Source organism: Erpetoichthys calabaricus, chromosome 12 (genome assembly GCF_900747795.2).
Source record: "Erpetoichthys calabaricus chromosome 12, fErpCal1.3, whole genome shotgun sequence".
Lineage (NCBI taxonomy): Eukaryota > Metazoa > Chordata > Cladistia > Polypteriformes > Polypteridae > Erpetoichthys > Erpetoichthys calabaricus.
Genome location: NC_041405.2, coordinates 40,293,755 through 40,321,406, shown reverse-complemented (window position 1 = coordinate 40,321,406; position 27,652 = coordinate 40,293,755). Strand labels below are relative to the sequence as shown.

Here is a 27,652-nt window from a genome sequence, read left to right as displayed (position 1 = left end):
GAAAGGAATTAGTACAGTGAATAGAGACTGTTACTTAAAAATGAGTTAATCAAGATCATGGGGACACAGTTGGAAACTTGTTAATGTAAAATTTCATGCAGATGTTTTTCTTTGCACAGAGGACAATAGAATAAGTTACCAAGTAGTGTGGTAGACAATAGGACTTTGGAAGAATTATGTGGATTAGACTAGCAAGCTTTATTGGGCTGAATGGCCTGTTCTTGTCTATATTGTTCTAACATTATATATATATATATATATATATATATATATATATATATATATATATATTATAGAATATATAGCTCATATACTACACAGCATATTTTATTAAGTATGCATGAGTCATTAATGAATAGAGAACTTTGTAAGTTAGATTGTCAAAGGTCTAAATCACGACGTGTAAAAGAAAAAAATAATTCTCTGATCTGCCAAGCATAAAAGCTTAGGTAGTGTTCTTACAGGAGCCTTGCTTGATAAATCCTTCATTCTATTTATAATAAGAAAACAAGAGGTGTTGCAATTTTAATCCATTACGCAATCCTACTTATAGCAGCAGATGTAGTATCTGATTGTAAATGGTAGTATGTCATGGTTGCAGGGAACTTACTCAACTCTAAAGTAACTTTGGTAAATATATGTGCTCCTGATGTGGATGATAGAAAAAAAATTAGCAAAATGTATTTGCACTGGTTTCTAATATAATCATTTCTAAAATGATAATAACTGGAGATTTTAATCACTTTTTAAATCCAGACCTGGATAATGGATCCTTTAATAACTATTTTTTCCAAAGAAAACTATAGACTTACTACAATGTGAATCATATAGTCCAGTTTCACGCCTGAATAATGACACTAAGATACTTGTGAAAGTCTTTGCTTGATTGTTTTATTGAGAAAGTGCATCCCTTAGTAATATCATAAGAACAAACTGGATTTTTTACACACAGACCCTCCTCTTCAAACCTTCAGCTCCTGTTCAGTGTAATAAATCCTTCCCTATCGCAACCCCTGCTTCCGAGTGACCAGATATTTTTAATGTCTATTAATGCAGAAAATGCCTTTGATAAAGTCAGTTGTGATTATCTGTTTACTGTACTCTGTAGGTTTGGTTTTGGCCCCAATGTACAGTATCTGTATGGCTTAAACAACTTTATATTAGTCCAGAAACTTCAGTTTGCATTAATCACACAAACTGAGATTTCTTCAAATTAGAATGAGGCACTCCACATGTGTGCCCAGTAACACCAATATTTTTTTGCGTCAGCCATAGACCCCACTGGCTGTTCATCTCTAGAAGAAACTAGAGAGAGGAGATTAAAAGAGGACTCGGAACAGAAAATATCAGTATTTGCAGACTATATGATGCTTTATATATCAGACCTACAATTATCCCTGCCATTAGACTTAGATGTGTTAGGAGAATTCTAAGCAGTCTAAGCGAGTATTTCCCTGACATCTCTTTTCCCTGCTGCCTCCTTCAATTCCTCCTGTGGTATTACCTTGCCAGCCAAGACATAAAATCTCTCTATTGTGTCCTGGGTCTGCCCCATAGTCTCTCTCCTAGTTGGAACATGCTCTAAACACCTCCCCAAGGAAGCTTCCAAGAGGCATCCTTATCAGTTGCCTGAATTGCCTCAACTTGCTGCTCTCCATGCGGAGGAGCAGCAGGTCTACTTTGAGCACCTCCTGAATGTCTGTGCTTCTCACCCTGTCTCTAAAGCTGAGCCCAGATACTCTGCAAAGGAAGCTGGTTTCTACAGCTTTTATCCGCAGTCTATTTCTTTTGTAAACTTGCACAAAGCTTGTGAGCTTGTGACCATAGGTTAAGCATTGGAACATAGATCGACTGGTAAATAGAGATCTTCACCTTTTGGCTCAACTCCCTCTTCACTATAACTGACCAGTAGTGTCCACATTTACTACAGACACCATTCCAATCCACCTATTGATTTCCCATTTCTTTCTTCCCTCACTCATGAATATGATCTTGAGATATTTAAACCTCGTCTGCTTGAGGTTTGAACCCATATAGGGCATGAATCTGACACTGCTAGCAATGCGAACCAAGCTTTCGCTCTGGTTGTTCCACAGCTGAACACCTTGCAACAGTTGACCCAGTACCCCATATTCCCGAAACACCTCCCACAGATCACCCCAAAGGATACAGTCATATGCCCTGTCCAATTCCACAAAACACATGTAGACTGGTTCATCATACTTCCATGAATACTCTAGAATTGTTGAAAAATGTAAAAGCTAGTCCTGTATTCCGCGCCCGGGATGAAATCTGCATTGTACCTCCTGAATCCAAGGCCCAACCAACATCAAAATCTTCCTTTCCAGAACCCAAGCATAGGCCTTTCCAGGGAGGCTGAGAAGGGTGATTCCCCTAAAGCTGGAATACACCCTCTGGTAATGAAGGGGACCTCACCAACCTCTTTTTGCCAATCCAGAGGCTCTGTCCTCTGACATCCACACAATACTGAAGCGGGTGTGTCAGTCATGACAGCCCAACAACATCCAGAGCCTTTAGGAACTCTGGGCAAATATTTTCCTCTTCCAGAATCCTGCCCCAGGAGGTGCTTTTTTCTTTATTATTTTTTTAATAACTACCTCCATCTTTCTCAGAATCTCCTGTCTCTGCTTCCTCAAAAGAGGGTTTAGGTGGTCCTTGAAGTTCTCTTTTCACCGCCCAACTGTTTTGTCAGGCACTCCAACCCTGCTATTAATCGCAAAGGTGAAGCACTGCTTCTCCTTTTCTGAGTCGCCTGACAGTTTGCCCGAATTGCTTTGAGCACAACTGAAAATAATTTTCCATGGCCTCGCTGAACTGCTGTCATACCTGCATTTTTGCTTCCGTCACTGCCATTGCCACACTCCGCTTCCCTGTCTGTACCTGTTAGCTGTCTCTGAAGTTTTACAAGCTAGCCAAGCTCAAAAAGGACTCCTCCTTCTTCAGTCCCTTTCTTCTGGTATCCCCCACTGAGTTTGGGGACTACCACCACGATAGGCACCATTGACTTATCTCCGCAGATCTGTGCAAACACCTAGGAATGTAGTCACAGAATGTACTTGATTGTACAATTTGGCAGTGATAGGCCTACCTGCCAGAGAGTGTTCTTGGTTTAGCTAAATGTTGTGAAAGGAGTTATACTTCGCCACAGAAAGAATTATGAAGTCATCCATTAATTTATCATCCATTAATTTATTTTTGTGTTGCAGTACAGTTTCAGAGTTTTATAAATGTGAAACTCTATAGAGGACTATCTGTGCTAGTCTATCAAAGGGCAGTGCTAGTACTAAGGAATAAGTACACTACAATATCTGCCACCAAATTTTCTTTTCCTAATACAAAAGTAAACTTCATATGTTTAAAGCTGTTTTCACAGAACTATTTTTACACACTGTCTCTGCTGTGGCAATGACCTTCTTTATGCCCTGGTGAAAATAACAGATACATATCTCAATACAGCCTCTGACCACTAGTTTTCTTTGCTTAACTTGACTGCACCTTTAGCTTCAGAAATTACTAATTTTGATTAAATGGATAGCTTACTATATTGTATTAAGTTTTTGTATTCATTTTCTGTGGTGATAGTTTACCTCTAGGGTATTTTCCGCTAGAGCTGTTTGAATAAGAATAATATGCTTCATTTGAGTAGTGTTGGTATAACTTGAGGTTTTATTAAACATTCTCTATAGCCTTAGAAACTCTTAATACAGTTTGTTTATCATTAAACTTATCAGTTCATGCTATCTGGAATTGATTGTAGACTCTGGCAATGATAAGTCTGGGTAGTGTAATTGGCTTGACTAAATGTTATGAAGGAATTCTTCTTCACCAAGGACAGAATTCAGCAATCATCCACCACAGTTGTCTTCCATGGTTGTCCAGGCCTTCTAGTATTGCTGAGCTCACCAGTGAGTTCCTTCTGTTTAAGAATGTACCAAATGATTGATCTGGCCAGTCCTGGGGCCTCATGTATGTTGTGTACGCCTGTTTCCACGCTCACATCGTGATGTATAAAAGCTAAAGTTAGCATGAAGCCACGCACATTCTCACGCCAGCTCAAACCATAGCATACACAAGTTTTCTGCTCGGTTTTGCAAACTGTCGGCACCCAGCGTCAAAGCAGTGTACTGTTCCTGGGTGGCTTCCCTTTATTTTTTAGATTCCACATCCCTGATGCGGCTTTGTCAAATACACTGACATTAACCGCATTTAGTTTAAGGCATCTGATTGTAATCAACCCGTAACCATATAATGGTGCACCGAATGGCCAAACTATTCCAAATACTGTGAGTTTTTTTTAACCCACTTCATCTGAGTGTGGAATCACAGCTCTACAGCAGCTGATCGGAAAGCTCTACTGCAGATTGTGTCAAGAACGGAGAAAATTATTGGGGTACAGCATCGAGCAGACGCTGCCTCAGTCATGCGCACAGTCTATTTAAACTTCTTCCATTCAGCAAACGCTTCAGAGCCTTTCCTGCACGAACCTCGCAGTTCAGAAACAGTTTCATCCAAGAGCTATAAATGCTCTCGCAATCAATCCATCAAGTGCTCCCGGTAGAACTGTTTGTGCTTATAAGTACAATTACCTAACTGTAAACTTGCATTACAATTGTCATATTGCACAACCTGAGCAACTTATGCTTTCATATTGTATATTTTTCATTTTTTAATCTTATTGTTAAATTTGTTTTTGTTGTTATTTTACCATTTTATAGGAAAATAAGTTTATGGAGGATTTGCATATTGAATCTCATTGTACAATACTTTAACAATAAAGGAATTCAATTCCATAGAGAGTGCGTATTTACAAATGATGACACTACTGGCTTCTAAGTCGATTTAGGTTTCCAGGCTGTATCTTTTTGTAGCTCTTGATATCATTTTTTCAGATGAAATGCAGTATGTATGTGTGTGTGTATATTATATAATATAATATAATACACACACACACACACACATTGTGAAAGAGACGGCCGGACACATAACGAAGGTTTGGGGCAGCCACCTGTATACTTTCCCTGGCTGCAAAAGGCTTTAAAGTAGAGTACCATGTGTACTTGTTAGAGTCCAAAACAGAACTGTTTTAAGTGTGGAGGATGAGGGGTTTTTATAGCTGGTTTACGGGAAGTTATGTCTCCGGACCCGAACAGGAAGGATTTTTTGTGTTTGGTCTGCAGAGAGAAAAAAGAGAGGTTCAGTGCACCCCACCACCCCCTGGCCTGGTGTGGAATTTTCATTTCCTGGTCTCTTAGGTTGGCTCCCAATCGCACATGTGTGACAACATATATATTACATTATACAGATACATTTTTAACTTCATTTAAATAATGTATGCTGTTATTAAATGTGTGGACAGTGGTAGTGATGATTTGGACCCCCCATTCAGGGATTGTTCCTGCCTCGCACTGTATGCTTCCTGGGACCGGTGCGACCCTGGATGGATTGATGGCTGGAATTATATATGTACTACAGATATATTTCAGTGTTCCTTAAAAGTTTTGAAGAATCAGCGTTCTAAGCTTGCAGATGGCTTGACATTTATTAAAGAGCTAATTGTGTGGCGATTGGTTACTTGGAGAAAGAAAACGAACAGGAATTGGGTGTTAATATGTTTGAAAGAGACAGTACTGCTGCAATAAATTATTTCATTGAGGGTCGCACACGGCGCAGCACCAATCTCTGGATGGGGCACCAACTCGTCGCTACCATTGCTCCACCATGGCCCCATGTTTAATACATGCTTTAATTCATTTCATCATGAAAATGATATCAAGTATACATCTTAGTATTTAAATTGTTCAGAGAGCTGTAATATCCTGAATGTAATGTATTCTGTGTCCTGTCGGCATAAGAGAAAGCCTGTTTAGTCAACAAGTAGTGATTCACACACACACAGAGTACATAGAAAAACACACAGAACACAAAGCATTTTACATGCTACTTTAGTCACAGTGGGATTTGAGAAACTAGTTAAACGATTTTAAGATTAAGCTTATGATGTTCTACTTTAATGACAAAATAAACTACATGATTAAAGTGGAAATTTCAAGATTTTTTTTTCCACTGTGTCCTTATTTTTTTTTCTTTTCTCTGTACCCTAATAAGCTTCCATATTACACTGAGACAGTGAGCTACGACTCACCTTTTCACAGCGACTTTGATATCTGACAACTATTTTTATTTTGGGCACTGTGCAACTTTCTGAACTTGAACTTTCGATCACCTTCCTTTTGTTGTTTATACAACTGCTTAAACCAACAAATAGTATGTTTTTCCTTGCCTCTACTTGGCATTCGCTGATTCCCCACCCCGGGCTTTTGCCGTTGTCTTTTCACAGAGCGCAGAACTTAAGGGAATATTTATATTGATTTGCATATTCTAAGAGGTGTCATTCTGGGAGGGATGGCAGGCGCGTGCACGAGCGTTACATTTCACGCTGACTGGGATTTATGTAGCAGAAGTGCGTGGACGTCGGCTGATGCACGGTTTCTGCATCTGAATTTTTCTGTGCGTACGCACATTCCGACTTTTGTGTGTATGCCATGTTTTAGTGTGAATTCTACACACAGCGTTATACAGGTTATATCTTTTAGAGAAATATGAAGTTAAATAGAATACAGACTTGCCAACCTAGGTACTTCAGTTATCGACTTGTGCTGTGCTAGGCAGTACATTTCATTTACTTAATTTCTACAATTTCTGAATTGTCTTTCCTCACAAGCATACTTTTACAGACTGATGTTAATATATTTGATTGAACCTCCGACTTGATTTTCTGAAATTGTGAAAATGCTTCTTTGTATCAAACCTAATCACATCTGGACCCCACAAGTGCTTGTTCCTTTTTCATATTCACCAGTGTAGGTGATGTAAGTTCAGTTACTTCAGACTCTTGATTAAGATTGTTCAATTTAAATCATTCTCATTTCCTTCAAAACATTTCAAATATGAGTATGGAAGCATTTTCTATGTATAAAAAAGCTGTTCTATAAGATTTGAGGCTTTATAATATAAACAACACAAAGTTTAGAAAATAAACTTTGCCAACTGTTTGTTTATTCATTGTGTTTTTATTTTTCAGCTGCAACATCTACAAATACAGTTCAGAATGTACTCATTAATCCATCTTTAATTGGTTCAAAAAATATTGTCATCACAACCAATATGGTTTCTTCGCAAACGTCAAGTAATGAAGCAAATTCCTTAAAAAGGAAACATGAAGATGATGATGATTATGATGCTTTATGACCCGTCAGTAGTCAGCAAAAAGATGTCTATGAAGTTGTTGTACCTGGTTTTAAATGTTAGAAGGCTAACCCTCTGTTAATTGTATTGTAATTTTGTTTAAAAAAAAAAACATACTACACAAGTTGAATGTAGAGGGTAGTAGATGTTAACAGGCGCATAACTGTATATGATGTGAATCTCTGAATTGAAAAAAAGTTTATAAACTGTTCTATGATTTCCTAAAAGTCTTTTAAATATTTTTTTAATTCTGTTAATGTCTTAAAAATACATTTAGGCTGTATTTATGTATTAAGGAGAATGCATTAACTATTTGATAACTTTAATTGGACTGCCACCTGTTTGGTGTCATAGTCCAAGCACTCTCAATAAATAGGCTGTTTAAACAGTGTTGTAAAACTCAAAATACATTTTTACACTTTTGAACAGTAAAATAGTATTCTTCAAAAATATGTATATCTGGTGTCTCCTACAGATCTTTTCAAAAAGAATGTTATGTTGATTCTCAAAGTATTTAATTTGTAATTTTTTCAACTTTTTGCATTCAGAGGTTCTGTTTACTGTTAAGTTATTACTAATTAAAATTTGAAAGGTAAAGGATTGTTGAAAGCATTCTAGTTTTTTAACTTTATAAATTATTTTATTTGTCTGTTGCAGTACAATTTCACAGTTTTATAAATTGTAAACTCTTTAGAGGATTGTCTGTGCTAGTCTGTCAAAGGGCAGTGCTAGTACTAGGGAATAATTACACTACAATATCTGCCACCAAACTTTCAATTCCCCAAAAAAAGGAAATTTCACTTGTTTAAAGCTGTTTTCATGGGACTGTTTTTACACTTTGGCTTTGCTGTGGATATGGCCTTCTGCATGCCCTGTTGAAAATTATAAATGCCTACCTCAGTACAACCTCTAACCACTTTAAATTTCTTTGCCTACTTTGACTGCACCTTTTGCTTCAGAAGTTACTCATTGTCTTAGATTGATACAGTAGCTTATTGTATTGTTAAGTGTTTGTATTACCGTATATACTCGCGTATAAGTCAGGTCTTGAAACCCAAAAAATCGATCATAAAATCAGACCCTGGCTTATACGGCCATTCAAAAATACGACACTTAACTTTTTTTTTTTGTACATCTTGCTTCCTCCAATCTCGCACCAGTTTCTCAGACACATTGAATTTTCTTGTAGCAGCGCAGTTCCCAATTCCTTTCGCCACTTCAATGACTTTTAATTTAAATCCAGTTTCATATTTTGTTCTGATTTAATGCTCCATGGGGCGGCACGGTGGCGCAGTGGGTAGCGATGCTGCCTCGCCATTGGGAGACCTGGGTTCGATTCCCGGGTCCTCCCTGTGTGGAGTTTGCATGTTCTCCCCGTGTCTGCGTGGGTTTCCTCCGGGCGCTCCGGTTTCCTCCCACAATCCAAAGACATGCAGGTTAGGTGGATTGGTGATTCTAAATTGGTCCTAGTGTGTGCTTGGTGTGTTTGTGTGTGTCCTGCGGTGGGTTGGCACCCTGCCCGGGATTGGTTCCTGCCTTGTGCCCTGTGTTGGCTGGGATTGGCTCCAGCAGACCCCCGTGACCCTGTGTTCGGATTCAGCGGGTTGGACAATGGATGGATGGATGAATGCTCCATCATAGATAAGAGATGCTGTTATGATAAAGGCGTATGAGGGTGTGAGATACAAAAATCACAAAACACTGCAAACGTCACTTCGGAATAGTTTGGGTAATACCGCGTGGTCACGTAAGCACAATACATAGAGAAAAAAAAAGGCCGTGTGCTCTGTGGTTACTCTCTCAGGTGGGCGTTAGCATATCATAATCTCTTGGACCAATAGTGTGAGTTTTCCGCATTCAACTTATATGACCAACATCATAAAATACTGGAAATTATACAGTAAAAAATGTTTAAATAAATTAAACGTGAGTATATACGGTAATTTTCTGTGGTGATTGTCACCTCTACGGTATTTTCTGCTAGAGCTGTTTGAGTAAAATGAACATGCTTCCTTTGAGTACAGTGTTGCTACAGTATAAGGATCCTGAGGTTTTAGAACACTTTCTCTATAGCCCTAGAAACTCTTAATGTAAGTTTGTTTACCATTAAAGTAACCAATTGATGATATCTGAAATGTGATTACAAACTAAATTTGTATTACTTAACCACTTTTATCTAACAGATGCATATGGTGATTTTTCTTCTATATTATAAAGTGCCTCACTGTTGCTGATAGTAATATTGTATAACATGTTGTAACAGATTTTCAAGGGGCTTGTTTATATTCAGCAGAAAGCCAGACATCATGGTAATGACATTACTATAAGACAGATATTAAAAAAATTGAACACTTACTGATTTCAGAGTTTTGAGTGTTCTCACTAGCTTCCACTATTATTTGCCTAGAGACCCTAATTTCTGGTGTCATGTGTTTTCCCAATTAAACTAACCCTCTTTTTTCTTTCTAAACTCTCAACTTTTTCAGTCATTTTTGCTTACTGTCCTTATCGGTGCTTATTCTAGGAGGTGTGATGTATATATTGAATTCTTAATTTCTGCACTGATATTTACCTTTTTACAGGTACTGTTGATGGGCATTAATTTAAACATCACAGATCGTATTTTCAGTGTATTCCTACAGTGCCATCCATGATGTTTGGGACAAAGGTACATTTTTCCTTGATTTGCAATTTTAAACTATAGAGAAGAGGGATAAATCAAATACTTTGGATGTGGTTAAAGTGCACATTGCAAATTTTAATTTAAGACTATTTGCATACATTTTGGTCATGACATATAGGAATGACACTCTTTATACAGGGTCCTCCCATTTCAGGGCACAACGTTTGGGACAATTGGTGTCACAGGTGTTTGACTACCCAGGTGTGTTTCATTGCTTTCACCTACGCTGTCTTCTACCCTTTGGAGTCTGGAGCTGCCATTGTTCAACAGGAGGACAAGAACTGTGCCAGTGAGTCGGAGAGTCCATTATGAGGCTGAAAAACAAGAACAGAAATATGAGAGACATCAGTGAAACCTTAGGATTTACCTAAGGTTAAGTGGAAAGTACAATATTTAACTTGGTAATCACAAAGGAACTGGTAGGCCAAGGAAGACCTCCACTGCTGATGACAGAAGAATCCTCACTATGGTAAAGAAAAAACGTCAACCTCCTGTCTGACAAATCAAAAACAGGCAAATTAGTACTTTGTGTCAGAGACGACTTTATGCATGAACAGAAATACTGTATGGAGGGCACACTGCATGATGCAAGCCACTAGTTAGTCACATAAACAGGCCAGATTATAGTTTGCAAAAGTACTTAAAAGAAGCCAGAGAATTCTGGTAAAAGGTTTTTTGGACATATGAGACAAAGGTTAACATGTATCAGAGTAATGGCCAGAGCAAAGTGTGCAGATGAAATGAACTACACAAGATCCGAAGCATACTACCTCATCTATTAAACATGGTGGCAGTGAAGTGGTGTTATGGCTTGGGCATGTAAGACTGCTGCATTACCTTCATTGATGATAGTGCCCTTCATAAGCCATCTCCTGTCCTATTAAGGAGGCATCCCTCAGAATATGGATATTTGTAGAATGCAAGTGAGAGGCACACTCTTTGTTTACACGAAGGAAGAGCTATTCACAATCCGAACAAAGAGACACCCTGGCAGAGCGCAGCTCATCCATCTTGCTAAACGAGAATGGTAAACCGGATATGGACGCAGGGACCTGCCCGTGGACGCAAAAGACATAGTGCGCAGGCGCCACACAAAGCCCCCCTCCAACCAACGGAAATCGCACGAGACATGGTGCGCCCACTAACAGAAATAAGAAATGAGGCAACGCGCCCATAGCACACAAAAAAAAGAGGAGTCACACGCATGCGCCACACAAAGCCCATAGCACACAAAAAAGAGGAGTCAGACCCACGCCCCACAGTGAAACGGGACAGACTACAGAGTCCACACACTAACATAAATGGGAAATGAGACACAAAGCACACCTCCACTAACAGAAATAAGAAATGAGGCAACACGCCCATAGCACACAAAAAAGAGGAGTCAGACACACCCCAAAGTGAAACGGGACAGACCACGGAGTCCACACAGGGTCACCCATCGAGCCCGAGATTACGGCTCAAAAACGAAACAGTGACCGCAACCAAACACTCGACATCATACAAAAACCCCACAAATACGGACAAAACAACATATTTGAATCACATTATCCCCGCCTAACAGTGAAACGGGACATACTACGGAGTCCACAAAGGTTCACAAATCAAGCCCGAGATTGTATGGACAAAGAGTAGTCACCCCCCCGCACCACAGTAAAACGGGACAGACTACGGAGTCCACAAAGGGTCACATCAAGCCCGAGATATTACGGAAAGCGAATTGTGTTACGGAAAACGGCAGATATTACGATAGGAGCATTCGCCTACAACGCGCATCTGAAATCAACGTACACACATTGCACAGCAAAATCCACACACTTCTAAAAAACCGCACGCGGACAACCGCCGTCATACATAAACAACAAGAAACCGGACCAGAATACATATTAGAATCACATTACAGTGATACAATATTAACAGGACACCCACAGATAACACAGGCGCAACACCTGATGGGTAATAATAAGAAGAAACGAACGCTCCGTATTAAACATACGTCATCTGAACACGTACAAACTTTACATCATAGGTGAATCTCATTAGAGTGATGCACTATTAACCGTACAACCACAGAAAACGCTCCATATTAACAGTGAGTGTGATCATCCTTATTACTTATCCATATTACTAACGATAAAGAACAGAACAGTCATGAATTCACGATCACGGGTGCAAAACGATACGGCTCGAGTAACGGGACCACACAGACGAGCCCGCATGAAAAAAAAACAGCGTAGGCGCCTACAACGCGCTTCTGAAACCACGGAAGAAAAACTGTCTCGGCTCCAAAAACGAAAAGCTCGACTAACACAGGTACAGAAACGAGCCCAAATGGACAGATACAATGAACGTAGACGCATGCAGCGCACGTCTCAAACTGCGGAAGCGAAGCAGGCATGGGTCCAAAAGGAAAGAGCTCGAGTGACAGAGATACAAAAACGGGAGCGACGGGAAAAAATCAATGAACGCAGACGTCTACAACGCGCGTCTGAAATGCCGGAAAACAAGCAGGCGCGGCTCCAAAAAGAGAGAGCTCGACTGACCGGGATCCAAAAACGGGCCTGGCTCAATAAAAACAATGAACGCCAGCGACTACAACGCGCTTCTCACACAAGACAAGCGAAGCAATTACAGATCCGAAACAACACATCCCAAATACTGGACATACAACGACGCGCCTCTCAAACGGCACAGGCAAAAGATAAACGTCAACGACATGAACGACAAACACCTGCTAAACAATTGCGCCAGTTGGCTCACAACGCGTTCTGTAACGAGTCTACTATTAATGAAAATTCATTGGGATTAATGAATGTCATTTGCTGTCATTGTCATTCACTTAACTTCCCTGAAGAAACAACTGGCAATACAAATAATGAGCTTACACGTTGTTGTCAAAAGGGTCAGGTTAGACTGACTGTTTTACATGAATATCCTGAATATCTACAGAAGCTTCTAACTAACGATGTGCCTGAAAGTAAAAACTTTATGAACTGCATTAGATCCTACAATAGTTCATTTGCTTTTCCATCTACCGGAGTAAATCTCATTACACCAAATACCCCTTTTAACACAACGGACTATATTATGTCCAAAAAATATTACTGTTGATCACATAAATAACCAGGTCATTGCATTACTTCCTGTAGAGGCACGGCTCTTTCTAAGCTCTGACAAAGTTGACTCTGATGACGACAATGACCATCTTCATTTCCCCTTGGAATATTTGAACACTTTTAACCCGGCCAGATTACCACAACACAATCTTAACCTTACAATCGGAACAAAAATCATGCTATTAAGAAACCTTAACACTAAACAGGGTTTATGCAACGGTACACGTTTAGTCGTCAACACCATGACACACAATGTTATTGAGGCAAAAGTTCTTACAGAATCACATGCTAACAATACTGTTCTGATTCGTAGAATTGACCTTACAAGTTCTGACCTGGAATTACCTTTTACACTGAAACGCCGACAGTTCCCCATTAAAGCTGCATTTGCCATGACCATCAACAAATCACAAGGACAAACCATGGACAAGGTTGGCATCTACCTCTCTGAGCCCGTATTTGGACATGGACAACTTTATGTGGCCTTCTCACGATCTACACCTTCACACTAGGCTATATCTCATACATACATCACACTATTTTGCATTACCCAACACCAGGGGTTGGCGAGCGAAGCGAGCAGGGGGCAGAGCCTCCTAGTTCCAGAAGAACTGAGGAGCAGGTATTGGGGATGCAGGGCTGGTGCCAAGGTGAAGGTTGTGAACAAACGCACGCAATATAAACCATCTATTCCCTCGGTGGTAATAAGGAAAGTAAATTCGCTGGTCAACAAGATGAATGAGCTAGCAGCACTATTTAAAAACCATTGGGTCTATCAGGAGTGCAGTTTGTCGAGTCTGAAAGGAAGCATGGATGTGAACATTTACAGTCCGGGCTTCACAAATGTAAAAACGCTATTGCAAAAGCAAAGGGTGGGGATTTGCACTGTTTGTTAACATCAGATGGTGTAACTCAGGGCATGCAACAGTTAAGGAAATAATGTAATGTTGGGACATTGAACTATTAGCGGTAGGTGTCAGTCCATAGTACATGCCCAGGGAGTTGTTTACATTCCTCCAAGGTTGGATGCAGGGAAGGCATGTGACATCATACTCAAAACCATCACAAGATTCCAGATGCAAAACCCAGAGGCTTTCATTGCCATGACTTCAAACATACTTCACTGGACTTGGCTCTGACTTCCTTATTTCAGAATGTTGACTTTCCCACCAGAAAGAACAGGACAATTGACTACTGGAGGTCTAGAACACCACTGAGACCTGTCTTCATTGAAGGGGTTAATGTGGAGTGAGTCACGACCTATAAATACCTTGGAGTGCAGTTGGATGATCGGCTGGACTGGTCAGAGAACACAAAGGCTCTGCTCAAAAAGTGGCAAAGCTGGCCTGTAACATATTTAAGAAACTCCTGCAGATGTTCTATCAGTCCGTGGTTGCCAGTACTCTCCTCTGCTGTGGTGTGCTTGAAGAAAAGAGAAGCTGATTAGGTGAGTAGGATCTGTGGTTGGCATGGAAACAGACTATCTGGTGAAAGTGGTAGAGAGGAGGACATTATACACCACATTAATTAAGCAGAGGAATGTGTTTAGTGATAGGCACACAACTTCAATATGGATAGATAACAAAAGATCTTTTATTCCCAGAGCCATTAAGATTCTTAACTTTTCCCAAATGGGTCAAGGAGTGGTTGAGTCCGGGGCCTGATACTCCTTCTCTTCTTATAAGCTATATTAGCTATGCACTACATCCCATATCTCACTACTTGGTTTTGTGGCAAAAATTGTCACCAGAAGGCTTTTTACCTGAAATGAAGGCTATTAGGAGTCTCGGGATAGGCAAACAGAGTCTACAGTTTTATTACAATAAAATAACCATAATAATAATAAGGACTCTACCCAATACGGCCAAATTGAGCTGAGCCCCGAACAGTTTCAAACCCAAAACTTATATTTCATGTCTTATCACTTTGCCCTCGTTCAATGAGCTCATTCTGCACCGGTTTTTACTGTCCATTGTTCATCTCTAGTTTCTGTTTTGCTTATTTTTGATTGGTCTAAGGCTGGTCACATGCTTTCCTTTTACCATCTTTGGGCTTTTCTTGTGTCATTTCCTTTCCTACGCCTTTCAAACTATGTTATAATAGTGGCCTGAAGCTAAGCTTTAATCTAAAAAGAAATATGGCATGTGCTTTTATTTAATCATTTACTTGGTAGTCCTGATTTACATTTAATTTCTGTACTAAGGTTAAATGCTAGTATAGTTTTCTAAACTTATTTATGCTAGAATATAATTTGTTATTTTCCATTCATTACATCATATCTGACCTTTGCCATCTTTGCTGATTCCCTACTCCAGCTGGCGTGCCTACTAGGACCTATCTTTTTACTGACATCGTTTCTCAGCTTTCTGTCTTCCGAACGCCTGTGCACTGCTCTCCCTTCTTCTGTCCTCGGCGAGTGTCTGGGTGTCACTCTTGTCCTGTGCTCTTCTTCCTCTCTTAATACTGTTGATTTTCCTTTTTTTACTAGAAAATGCAATATGACTGATTTTTTAGTTAACCATTTGCTTGACCTATCTTATTTGCTTAACATTCTAATTTATGCTTAATCTAATGTTTCAGAAGCTTTTAATTACTTTTATCCATATTACTAAGGATGCTAAACCGGATGGACGCAGGGACATCCGGCCATGTGCCGTAGCCGCAAAAAGACGTACTGCGCAGGCGCCCCAAGAAATGAGGCTCCGCGAGAGGCGGACGCGACCACAGAAAAAAGGAGTGAGCACAGAAAAAAGGAGTCAAACGCAGGCGACGCACAGTGCCGCATGAAAGCCATTGCACACGAAACTAGCACACAAAAAAAAAAGAAGCCGCTCGCGCCCACCTGCAAGCCACCCCCCCCCCCCCCCCCCACCCCCACCCCCACAGGCACCGGACGGGACACACACAAAGAGGAGGATTCAACAAGCCCCTGGCACACAAAAAGAAAGAAGACGCTCGCGCACCACCAATATGGACAAATATTACATCGCATTAGAACAGTGCACCCTGAAACAAATCAAGAACGCAAATATGCACAAATCACGTCGGCACCTACAAAGCGATTCTGAAACCGCGGAAGAAAAAATGTCTCGGCTCCAAAAACACATGTCACTCCTTATTCCAAATACCGGTCCCAATCACAGAAACATCGGTATCCACTATGACAATTCACAGTAACAATGCACGTGACATCCGTCTTGCCACACTATTAATTATAAATGAATGTACAATGGCATCCAGTCACTTACTCAACACCATTGATAAACTTCTACAAACGTTGATGAATAATAATATTCCCTTTGGAGGAAAGGTACTTTTATTAGGAGTAGATTTTAGACAGTGCTTACCTATTGCTCCACATACCATGCGCTCAGCTATTGTTCAGTCCACCTTAAAATACGCGATGACGTCATATAAACAACACGAGACCGAACTACAATACATATACAGGCGCGAGACCTGATTGGTGATAATACGAAGAAACGAACAGTCCGCATATTAACAGTGAGTTCGATCCTACTTATTACTTATCCATATTCCTCACGATAAAGATCAAACAAGTCATCAATTCACGATCACGGATACAAAACTAGACGGCTCGAGTAACGGGACCACAAACACGAACCCGCATCAAAAAAAAAAAATTCACCTCGGTGCGCTTCTAAAACCGCGGAACAAAAAATGTTACGCGAACAATTGGCTTTGCTTTCTAAAGATACACTTGGTACAAAACATGCGATTTCCAGATCCCGAATATAACAATTGGTTATTACAACTAGAACATTGTACACTCACCAATACAGATGGACTTCACACAGATATTATTACAATTCCTCAACCCTTCATCTGCGACGACTTACTTACGGAGATATTTGGAACAGCGGTCTCATTAGACCAAATGCCCCTTTTAATACAATGCACTATATTACTCTGATGACGACAATGACCATCTTCATTTCCCCTTAGAATATTTAAACACTATTAACCCAGCCGGATTACACAACACAATCTTAACCTTACAATCGGAACAATAATCATGCTATTAAGAAACCTTAACACTAAACAGGGTTTATGCAACGGCACACGTTTAGTCGTCAACACCATGACACGCAATGTTATTCAAGCAACAGTTCTTACAGAATCACATGCTAACAATACTGTTCTCATTCCTAGAATTGACCTTACGAGTTCTGACCTAGAATTACCTTTTACACTTAAACGGCGACAGTTCCCCATTAAACCTGCATTTGCCATGACCATCAACAAATCACAAGGACAAACCATGGACAAGGTTGGCATCTACCTCTCTGAGCCCGTTTTTGGACATGGACAACTTTATGTTGCCTTCTCACGTGTTCAACGTTCATCTGACGTTAAAGTTAAAGTTATAAATGCTCCATGCCAAGGAAGACTCATTCAAAGACAAGACACCATCTTTACTACTAATGTTGTATACAAAGAAATATTCCAATAAACCATTACTCTGTGCCAAACACTGTATTTTTGGCTTTCTATATGCATCATCCACACCTGCACACTATTCTATATCTAATTCATACATCTCACTCTTTGTCATGCCCCAATGCCAGGGGTTGGCGAGCGAAGCGAGCAGGGGGCAGAGCCCCCTAGTGCCTATTTATGCTAATATGCTATTTATGCCTAATGTATCATTTTTTCCTTCTATAATCCTCCCTTTGAGGCTAATTTAGCCTCACCACCTATCTTGAAATTGCAAAAGAAAAGGAGGGGATTTTGGTTCAAATCTTCCTCGGGACCTAATCCAGACAGACCCCTTACAATTCTTCTCAATCTTCAACACCCGTACCTCTCCTCTGGTGGCACAGGAGCCAAACATCTCCCCCCCATCATTCAACAGAGAGGAGTAAAAGACTTTGTGGCCCTATCTTAACAGTCAATATGCACCTAAGTAATCATAAGTGCAGATAAAATTAAATAACGTGAATAAAACATAATCCATGATGGTTAGAAGAAAATAAGACAGAAGGCTTAAAATAATAAAACAATTGTCCATAATATGTGCTCTTCCTTTGCTTGGAGAAATATTCTTCCAGTGAAATAACAATTTTTCTTCAACCAGCTACTTTGCACCCCGTAGAGGGTCACCTCCCTGGGGAGCGGCTACTAGCACTTCACCCAGGGAGCCTTTTGGTTTAATATTTCATTATCCACATTGTCATCAAGAAGAGAATCAAAATTTGTAGCTGAAGATGTCCATGGTTCAAGAACTTAGATGTACATTTGTTTGACAGCAACTCTGGTAACAATTAATTAGAAAACTGGCGATAAGCAGCAAAATACCATTTCAAGGACACAATGATGCAATCCAGAGAGTAATTCCTACTTTGGTAAACACAGCTCCCCATGATCCTAGGTTCAAATGAAGCCAATACGAAGTAGACTGGTTTTACCTTTTTGTTTCTAAGATGAGTTTACACATAATGTCAGGATTGTCCCAATTCCTAAATGTGGTGAAATAACGTATTTAATATACCTAGTTCTGTATGTTCATCTACAATCAGACCTGTTGGTGGCGACACACATAGCCAAATATTAATTTTAAAAAACTCAAAAGTTCTCAGTTTTATGTTGTCACTGATGTGCACAATAATGATCAGAGATGAAGTCCTTATACACCTCACCATGCTCACATCCTAACACATTCATTCATAACGTTGCCCATATTTGCTCAATTTTGAGCCACCTTTATCATATTAATGCAGTTATTCTGTGGACAGTAGGTGTCAATCCTCCCTACGGAAGATGTCAGCACTACTTTCCAAAATACAAGTCACTGGGTCATCTCTGAGGTCACATTCAAATTTCAAGGGTTATAATACCCAAGCTTCTCATTGATGGCTCAAATCTTCTGCCACCAGTAGAGATTCTCAAACTTATATCTGGGCTTTTATTTCACAGACCACACAGTCACCACTTCATATGCATAAGACACTCCATCTCCTATGAGCCAAATTATCACTTAATTTCACCATCTTTTATAATACATATACTCAAAAAGCCATAATGTTAATCATTTGTCCTGTTTCGCCATCAACATGTCAGCCTAAAGTATTCTAAAGCTTATGGATGGGTCTGACCTACCGTAAGTGTCCCTTATTCCCACAATACTTGTTATGTATGCAATCCCATACATTTACTATTATTCTTTTCAATTAATAAATGTACCTAAATGTTAAGCTCTACAGTATTTGTTATAATATTACATTCAATAACCTACAATATGTAAACTGGACTGGCCCTAACTAGCAATGGTGGGATGCTTCTTTAATGACAGTCACCTAACAATCTCTAATAGTTATTTTATGTTAGATTAGATTCTTAATAACTCCAGCTTACACAAATCATTGGTCCTTAAAGGTAACTTATTATCTCATACTAAATATCAGAAGGCATATAAAAACATTTATCCAAAAATATCTTAAATATTATTTAGGAGTCCCTGTATTCTGCTTTGCTTGCAGATAATTAGCTTCTCTTTCTACACCTTGTACAAGTTCAAGGTTCAAATACTTTTTGAAAGATGTTGCTAGTGTCAAACAAGTGGACAATTAAAGTGGGCTCCGGCTTAGAACATCGAGCCCTGCAGAGTAAAAGTGTGACAAAGTTTTCTTCTCTGGTAAGGATTAAAGCAGGTGTTGGGGTCCAATATCCCAAAGTAAAAAGGACCACGTCTAGAGGTCTTGGACTAAAGCAGGCAGATGTCATCTACGATTCAGAATCCACAATGATCTTTTAGGCTCAATCGTCATCAGCACAGTTGAGCTCTTAGCAGCAAGGATCCATGATGCCTTGGAGTGGAATTGCAGTACGTTATCCAGTAGTCAGTCGGTCGATGGCCTGATCCACGACTTGATCCCATCTCTGGTATGGCTGGGTTCTCCTTGGAGTAAAACGATTAGCTTATCTGCAGACCTTCATCACAGCCCAATCTCCGGGTTCAACTTCAAATGTTGTCATCTATAATTTACTAGGAAAAAAACAACTTTCACCTGCAGATGTAAAAACTTAAAAAATGTTCACTTAAAACAGTCAGCATGTTAATTCTTCATTGGTAGCTACTTATGGATCCCAAAAATAATATGTCATAAGATGTCAGATCTGTTTCGCTGGGGGTACCCTATTAAAAAATATTGCTAGCGATAAAAACAATCATTTCAATCCAGTCTGTGCTTGTCTAAGGCAATTTGCTTTTAAGCAGTCAAAGTAAAGTTTGAAATTGATAAGCACAGTGTTCAGCTTTCCTCTCATATTCAAAAATAAATCTTTAAATAAAAGCCTTCCTTTATAGATGTTTCCAGTTTGGCTGCTGCACTTTATATTTAATTGAAAACATGTCCTCATAACAAGTAAGTCATTATTAAAATAAAGTCAATCTTAACATATATCATGGGAAACTGTACTCAATAATAAATCATTGCAAACATTAGTCTCACAAATAGTGTAATAGTGTTGGCATAATATTCAATAATTGAAAAATGACTTCAAAAACTAAAAATTTACTATACCAACCCTTCCCCCTTTGTGAATTTCCCCTTGGGATTAATAAAGTATCTATCTATCTATCTATCTATCTATCTATCTATCTATTTATCTATCTATCGACACTTGTGTCAATAATGCTGTTCTTATGTTACTGTTAGAGGAGATGTGAAGCAAGAGGGAATCTGAAACTGATTCCAGTAATATAATCTTATATATAATTCGCCAGCCTCCTCACTCACTCACTCACTCACGTCTGTCCGAAGCTGAATGCGCAGTCGCCTGAAAAACCTTACGAGACCGACATCGCGGCAGGCGGCGGATTTACGGCCGCAAAAATTCAAAGAGAAAGGCGACTTCGATTAAAGCTCTAGAGGCCTGAAAGGCGATTTCGACTACAGCTCGAGGCCTAATTACGCATTCATTCAATACACCTATATCAGGTTTGTGGTGCTTATACTTATTACTATTCCACTCGTGCCTGTTTCATCTTACGTTGTCAAATCAGGCTCTTCATCTAGTAATTTAATAAAAGTCGAATAGTATAGCTTCCTTACAGGGGATACAAATACGTCCAGGGATGGAAAACAAACAAAATTAAAGAGAAGGTCATTAGTTAAAGAGCCATGTTCTGTGAAGGTTGGTGCAAAAAGCAAGAAGAATTCAACCAATTATTATCAATAAATTGATTTGTCTCAGTGTTCACTGTACCTTTCCCCTAAATGGATGGGAATGTATACCAGCAACCTCCAGAGAACATCCCATAGTTAGCATAGCAAGCAGAGTCAAGAAAGGAATCCACATTCTGGACGGGTAAAATCTTAATTGTTTTAGACATTAAATATAACAAACATAGGCTCCACGTTTCCTCTCCCTTACATTATTCAAATATGTAAAATCTTAAAAACATTTTTCCTTTTACACAAGATGTTCATACTTGAGTATATTTGGACCATATCTCAGATTAACAAGGTCATTGAAGTAAAAGATTTTATCCTTTCCCACTAAAAGTCTCTTAAATCATTTTCAAGGTTACTTAGCAGCAAAAATGATTTTGGACTTCATTTCTAACCCCTTATAGCCTGTCATTTAAAAGCTTAAAGTTTCTTTACATGTTTCCCAAGTATTTAAAGTACCACATACATTTAGATCTTAGGTTTTAGAATCTTAATAAAAAAGTACCATTCAATGTTTCATTAAAGCATTAAATTATAAACAATCAACCTTTCATCAGCTTTATAGTGATACAAACACCAGCATTTCATTGTATTTCATATTTAAAATATGCAAGTTACTTATTAGACAAAAAGGGGACGAGGAAAGAAATCATTATATCAGAATGCCCCAAAATGCAGAACCAGCCAGGCGTCCAAATGAAGTTCTCCACAGGAAAAGGCAGGCCCTGCATACAGAACTTAACATCTTAACAACTAAAGAAACTGAACAACTTATTTATATGTCAAGACATCATTACTATGAACACAGAGAAAAAGCTAATAAGCTTTTAGCTCAACAAATTCACAAACAAGAACTTCACAATGCAATACCAGTAATCACCAACAAGAATGGAGAAGAAATTATTGACCATAAAAATATAATGCACACATTTAGAGATTATTATAAGTCTTTATATTCTACTGAGCCCAAAGAATACAACACACAATCTAATGCATTTCTGGATACATCACAGACACCACAAATAGATGCTTTAAGTGCTGAGGAACTGGATAAACCTCTGACGCTAACAGAATTACTAGATGCTATAAAGTCACTACAAAGTGGGAAATCATCAGGCCCTGATGGTTACCCCGTAGAATTTTATAAGAAATTCTCCACTCAGCTAGCTCCCCTCTTATTGGCAACATTTACAGAAGCTAGAGACAACCAAATACTACCTCAAACATTTCGACAAGCATTAATCACCGTAATTTCCTAAACAAAATAAGGACTTGTTACAATGTGCATCATACAGACCAATTTCACTCCTGAATAATGATGTTAAGATACTCTCAAAAATCCTAGCTAGAAGGATGGAGAAAGTGCTGCCCTCGGTAATATCACAGGATCAAACTGGATTTATTAAAGGCCGACACCTATCTTCAAATCTCCGACGCTTGTGTAATGTTATATATTCACCAGCAAAATCAAACATCCCAGAGATATTATTATCATTAGACGCAGAAAAAGCATTTGATATGATTGAGTGGAACTACCTTTTCACTGCATTGGAGAAATTTGGGTTTGGACCGAATATTTGTGCATGGATCAAACTACTGTATACCAGTCCAGAAGCTTCAGTTTGTATTAATAACATTTGCTCAGACTACTTTAAACTAGAACGTGGTACCAGACAAGGATGTCCCTTGTCACCACTGCTGTTTGCAATCGCCATTGAACCACTGGCGGCACACTGTCGAAATTCTTATCAGATAAAGGAGATTGTCAGAGAAGGACTGGAACAGAAAATTTCTCTATATGCAGATGATATGGTCTTATATATATCAGACCCAGAAAACACTGTCCCTGTTGTTTTAACAGCACTAACAGAATTTCAAAAGATATCTGGTCTTAGAATTAATCTGAATAAAAGTATACTCTTTCCAGTGAATTCACAAGCATATAATATTAAATTAGACACCCTACCTTTTACCATAGCAGATCAGTTTAAATACCTAGGGGTAAATATCACAAGTAAACATAAAGCTCTTTATCAACAAAATTTTGGCGTCTGTATGGAAAAAATTAAGCAAGACTTGCATAGATGGTCAACCCTTCATCTCACTCTAGCCGGAAGAATTAACGTCGTTAAGATGAATATCCTTCAAAACATTCCAATACATATCAATAAATCGTTTTTTAAACAGTTAGATTCAATAATAACCTCATTCATTTGGAATTCATAACACCCACGTATCCAAAGAGCGACCCTACAAAGACCTCAGGCAGAAGGTGGCATGGCTTTACCTAATTTTCAGTTTTATTACTGGGCAGCAAACATACAAGCCATAAAAACCTGGACACAAATATATGAACATACACAGGCTTGGTCCGCAATAGAAGTAAAATCCTGTAGTACTTCTTTATATTCCCTGCTCTGCTCTCCAATAAATGCAAGTTATCGCAAATATACTAATAACACAATTGTGCTTTACTCACTCAGAATATGGAACCAAATTAGGAAGCATTTTAAGATGGAAAATCTTTTATCAGTGGCACCTCTGCAAGGGAACCACCTCTTTCAACCTTCGCAAGTATATCCAGTTTTTAATACCTGGAAAAGTTTTGGGATTAAAATGCTCAGAGATCTTTATATAGACAACATATTTACATCTTTTGAACAATTACGTTCAAAATTCAACCTCCCAGCTACACATTTCTTTTACTATCTTCAAATTAGAAATTTTGTTAAACAGAAATTGCCCGATTTCCCCCACCTTGCAGCCTCCACAATGCTGGAAAAAATACTGCTCAATTTCAAGGAATTAAACACCATTTCCGCAATATATAAAATCTTATTAGAGTCCCTACCTTTCAAAGATCCAAGAGGACATTGGGAAGAAGATCTCTTAATCAATATATCAGAAAAGGAGTGGAAGGTAGCAAAGCAGAGAATTCACTCGAGTTCTATATGCGCAAAGCATAGAATTATTCAACTAAAAATTATATATCGAGCTCATCTGTCTCTCTTAAAACTGTCCAAAATGTTTCCAGGCCAGGATCCAACCTGCGAGCGCTGCAACCAAGCTCCTGCCTCACTGGGTCACATGTTCTGGGCCTGCACCAAACTAACATCATTTTGGACAAAAATTTTTAAGTGCCTCTCAGACAGCCTTGGTATCACAATCCCTCCTAACCCATTAACAGCTGTGTTTGGTGTCCTTCCAGATGGACTTGAATTGGAGAAGGACAAACAAACGGTGATTGCATTCACTACACTCTTGGCACGCAGACTTATTTTGTTAAATTGGAAGAATCCTAATTCTCCTCTTATAAGTCAGTGGGAAACCGATGTTTTATATTATTTGAAATTGGAAAATATCAAATTCTCAGTTAGAGGATCTGTACAAAATTTTTTCAAAACCTGGCAGGATTTAATCAATATTATTTTAGAATAAGGAAATAACTATTATTGCATTTAACTCCCTTCTCCATCTCTTATTTACATAGATATTTACTTCTCCCCTTCTTTTGTTTAATGTTGCCTTATTAAAAAGCCTAAAGCAATTTTCCTTTAGCTAAGCTCTCCTTCTCAGGGGTGGGGTGTGATTAGTCTTCAATTTTGTTTGGTTATAAATTGATCTGTTTGTATGGAATGATTACAATGAAAATTAATAAAATAAAAATACAAAAAAAAAAAAAAAAAAAGAATGCCCCAAAATGCAAAATGTGCCTTTATTTATTTACTTATTTTTAAAATGCCCTGTAGGAAATTAGCACATTCCCTCCCATGTTTAGAATGAAGAATCCAATTCTCTGTTAGTTAATCTCCCCAGAATGTCAAACCAAGAAAATATTCGAAATCGATTTCAGTCACATAACCATAACCTTTTGCCAAAACCAGCACATCTTGCACGTTCTTTCATTATTAGTTTTCAGATGTTTATTGCATGTTTTCCAGTCTGCCCAGTCTGTCTTTCTGTTAGTTAAACCTTACAGCCCTTTTCTTTGTAGCGTATCTTAGCATGGAACACTACCTGGACTGGAAGCCACTGTGTTTTTCTTCGGCTTCATTACTGTTTTAAAGAATGTCTCCTCTCATTAAAATTTATACTCTTTTTAAATAAAAATTCTCCCTGCATTTGAGCCTGCCCAGTACTCAAGTGAAAGGGGTGCTCATATTGTATCATGCCTAATCTGGACACCTTTGTACACCACCTGTTCATATCTTATTCAGTTAAAATGAAGAGCTGTTTTAATTTCAGCAAACAGTTATATTCACATGCACATTAATATCAATCATCTCATCCTTTCAAGCAACACAACATGTTTAGACACAGACACTCTCAAACACACTTAAACTTATTTAACATGCACATTACAGGGATCAAAACAAATAACATGTAAGCTTCAACATGAATCCCATACAGGATTGAATCTTAGCATGAGTGCTAACCACTGCGCCACCACACACTCCACAGTAATAACTCCATAATGCACAACTTCCTTTACACGCATCACAAGAAAGAATGAAAAGGACAGAAGAAATTGAAAGAAAGTGTTTCCTTTATATGTTATAGTTATCAAAAGAACATTTTCCCCTAAGACTTGATCAGGGTCTGAAGGAAAGATGCTTTGCATATTTATAAACATTTGTATAATTAAAAGTGGATACGTTTTCATTTTTCCAATTATTACACATATTCAGATTTATTTTTAACCCATATTTACTCAGAGCTCTGGAAATTTATATGCACAAGGCAGTTTCAGCAAATGATAACTGAACTACATTACCCAGAGGTCTCCATGTTCCGCTCTCGTACTCCCACATACACACACGCAGGACAAACAACGCGTGCGCGCACACATACACAGATATTAGCGAGCGCAGGTACCTTTGAAGTCAAATACGGTGCACATTTCTTTTTAGCGCATTTATTTATATTCTTTCCTCACAAATATATACACATAATCTATATACTCACACATTTTTCTATCGCGTAATTTCTCTTTTTGGTGCTTTCCTCCTACATTTCTCTGAAGGCTGTTTTACTTATCAAGCTGTAAATACGGCTCCAGTTGTTTTTTCAATAGGGAGTAACATGAAGCTTGTCTCAATTATGCTTTTTGATCATTTTAATACTACCGCTGCAAAGAATGAAACCTACGCCAACTGAAAGTGTTTAATCATGGCATTAAATTTAAGAAATCCTGTCAAATGAACTTCGTTAATGTTTTTCCGGGTGTATTTTTGTAATGTATTCTTTCTGTGATCTTTAATTTATATTCATCTTAATTGAACTACTTTGGCTTTCATATATTTATTTACTGTAACTCCTAACAGTAACACAGTCTTGATAAAAAATCTCTCAATGTATCTCTATGACAGAAGTGCTCGATTACAAAATCCCAGGCACACTCGTTACGTGCGTATTTCCTTTACGGTGTCCCTCGTTACCCACTACATGTATTTGGGTCCCAGAGCTCATTCCCACTCCCGCTCACTTGTGTCCGCGCCCACTAAGAGATAACGGGGCTCATACAGTCGCTCACTCAGTCATTCCTTACTCGGGGATGGGGCAATTAAAATATATGTGGTGTGTGTGCCTACACTTTACTATTCTTTTTATTTCTTTTCTGACTTTCTTGCAAATGCAAGTTCTAAAAAACAATAGCCCTCTTCTTTTAATTTTTACTGAATGTTTTAGCTCTACTCTTCTTCCTACAGGGTGAAATTTATATATACAGTAGCTACTTTTACATGCACAGGTTTCATTATTCTTCTTTTAAAGCAATATATTTCTTTTATTTTTGCACATGAAAAGTTACACACTTTTTTTTATATATATACTTATATATTTTACACTCGTACTCACTCACACTTTTTAGCACGTGCCCTATTTTGCCCTACACTAGTTTTGCACCCCTGTGCTTCACTCGCCGCGTTGCTTTTTTAATGCGCTCCACACACACAGCACTTGCGTGCTTCCCTAGCCTACAAAAAGAAAAATCATAAAATAAAATGAAGTTCTAATTCTCTTATCTGTCCCTAATGCTAGCACATTCAAACCACCTGTTACCACCCTTCCACAAGCTCTCTATACGAACTTAAAAGCGTTTATCCGAACAGGAATTTTTTTGCCTACACGTTGTCAGTTCCCCTTCTTTAATTCAGGGCGGCGATGATAGGTCTCCAGTCGCACCCGAACCAACTCTTTTGCTGGGGCACAGTCAGAAGGAACTTCTGTAGAGCTTTCCCCTAAAACTGGCTCCCTCTCGAACAGAGGTGTGACCAGAACATCATGTGTGGGTGGGCATTTGGGCTTGTCTCTTGGGCAAAAAATATCCATCCATCCCCATTTTTGTAGGGGAGTCAAATAATAATAACAACATAGTTTTATATAACACATAA

At 38.7% G+C, this 27,652-nt stretch overlaps 1 protein-coding gene across 1 annotated transcript in view; it reads left to right on the top strand.

Annotated features, from left to right (window-relative positions):
* Positions 1-8,348, top strand: part of taf9 (TAF9 RNA polymerase II, TATA box binding protein (TBP)-associated factor) — a 41,329-nt gene extending 32,981 nt beyond the window's left edge. The window contains exon 7 of the mRNA XM_028815429.2: positions 7,103-8,348. Coding sequence (XP_028671262.1) covers positions 7,103-7,269 — 167 coding nt within the window. The 3' untranslated portion in view covers positions 7,270-8,348. The remainder of the gene's footprint in view (positions 1-7,102) is intronic.
* The last annotated feature ends 19,304 nt before the right edge of the window (positions 8,349-27,652 follow it).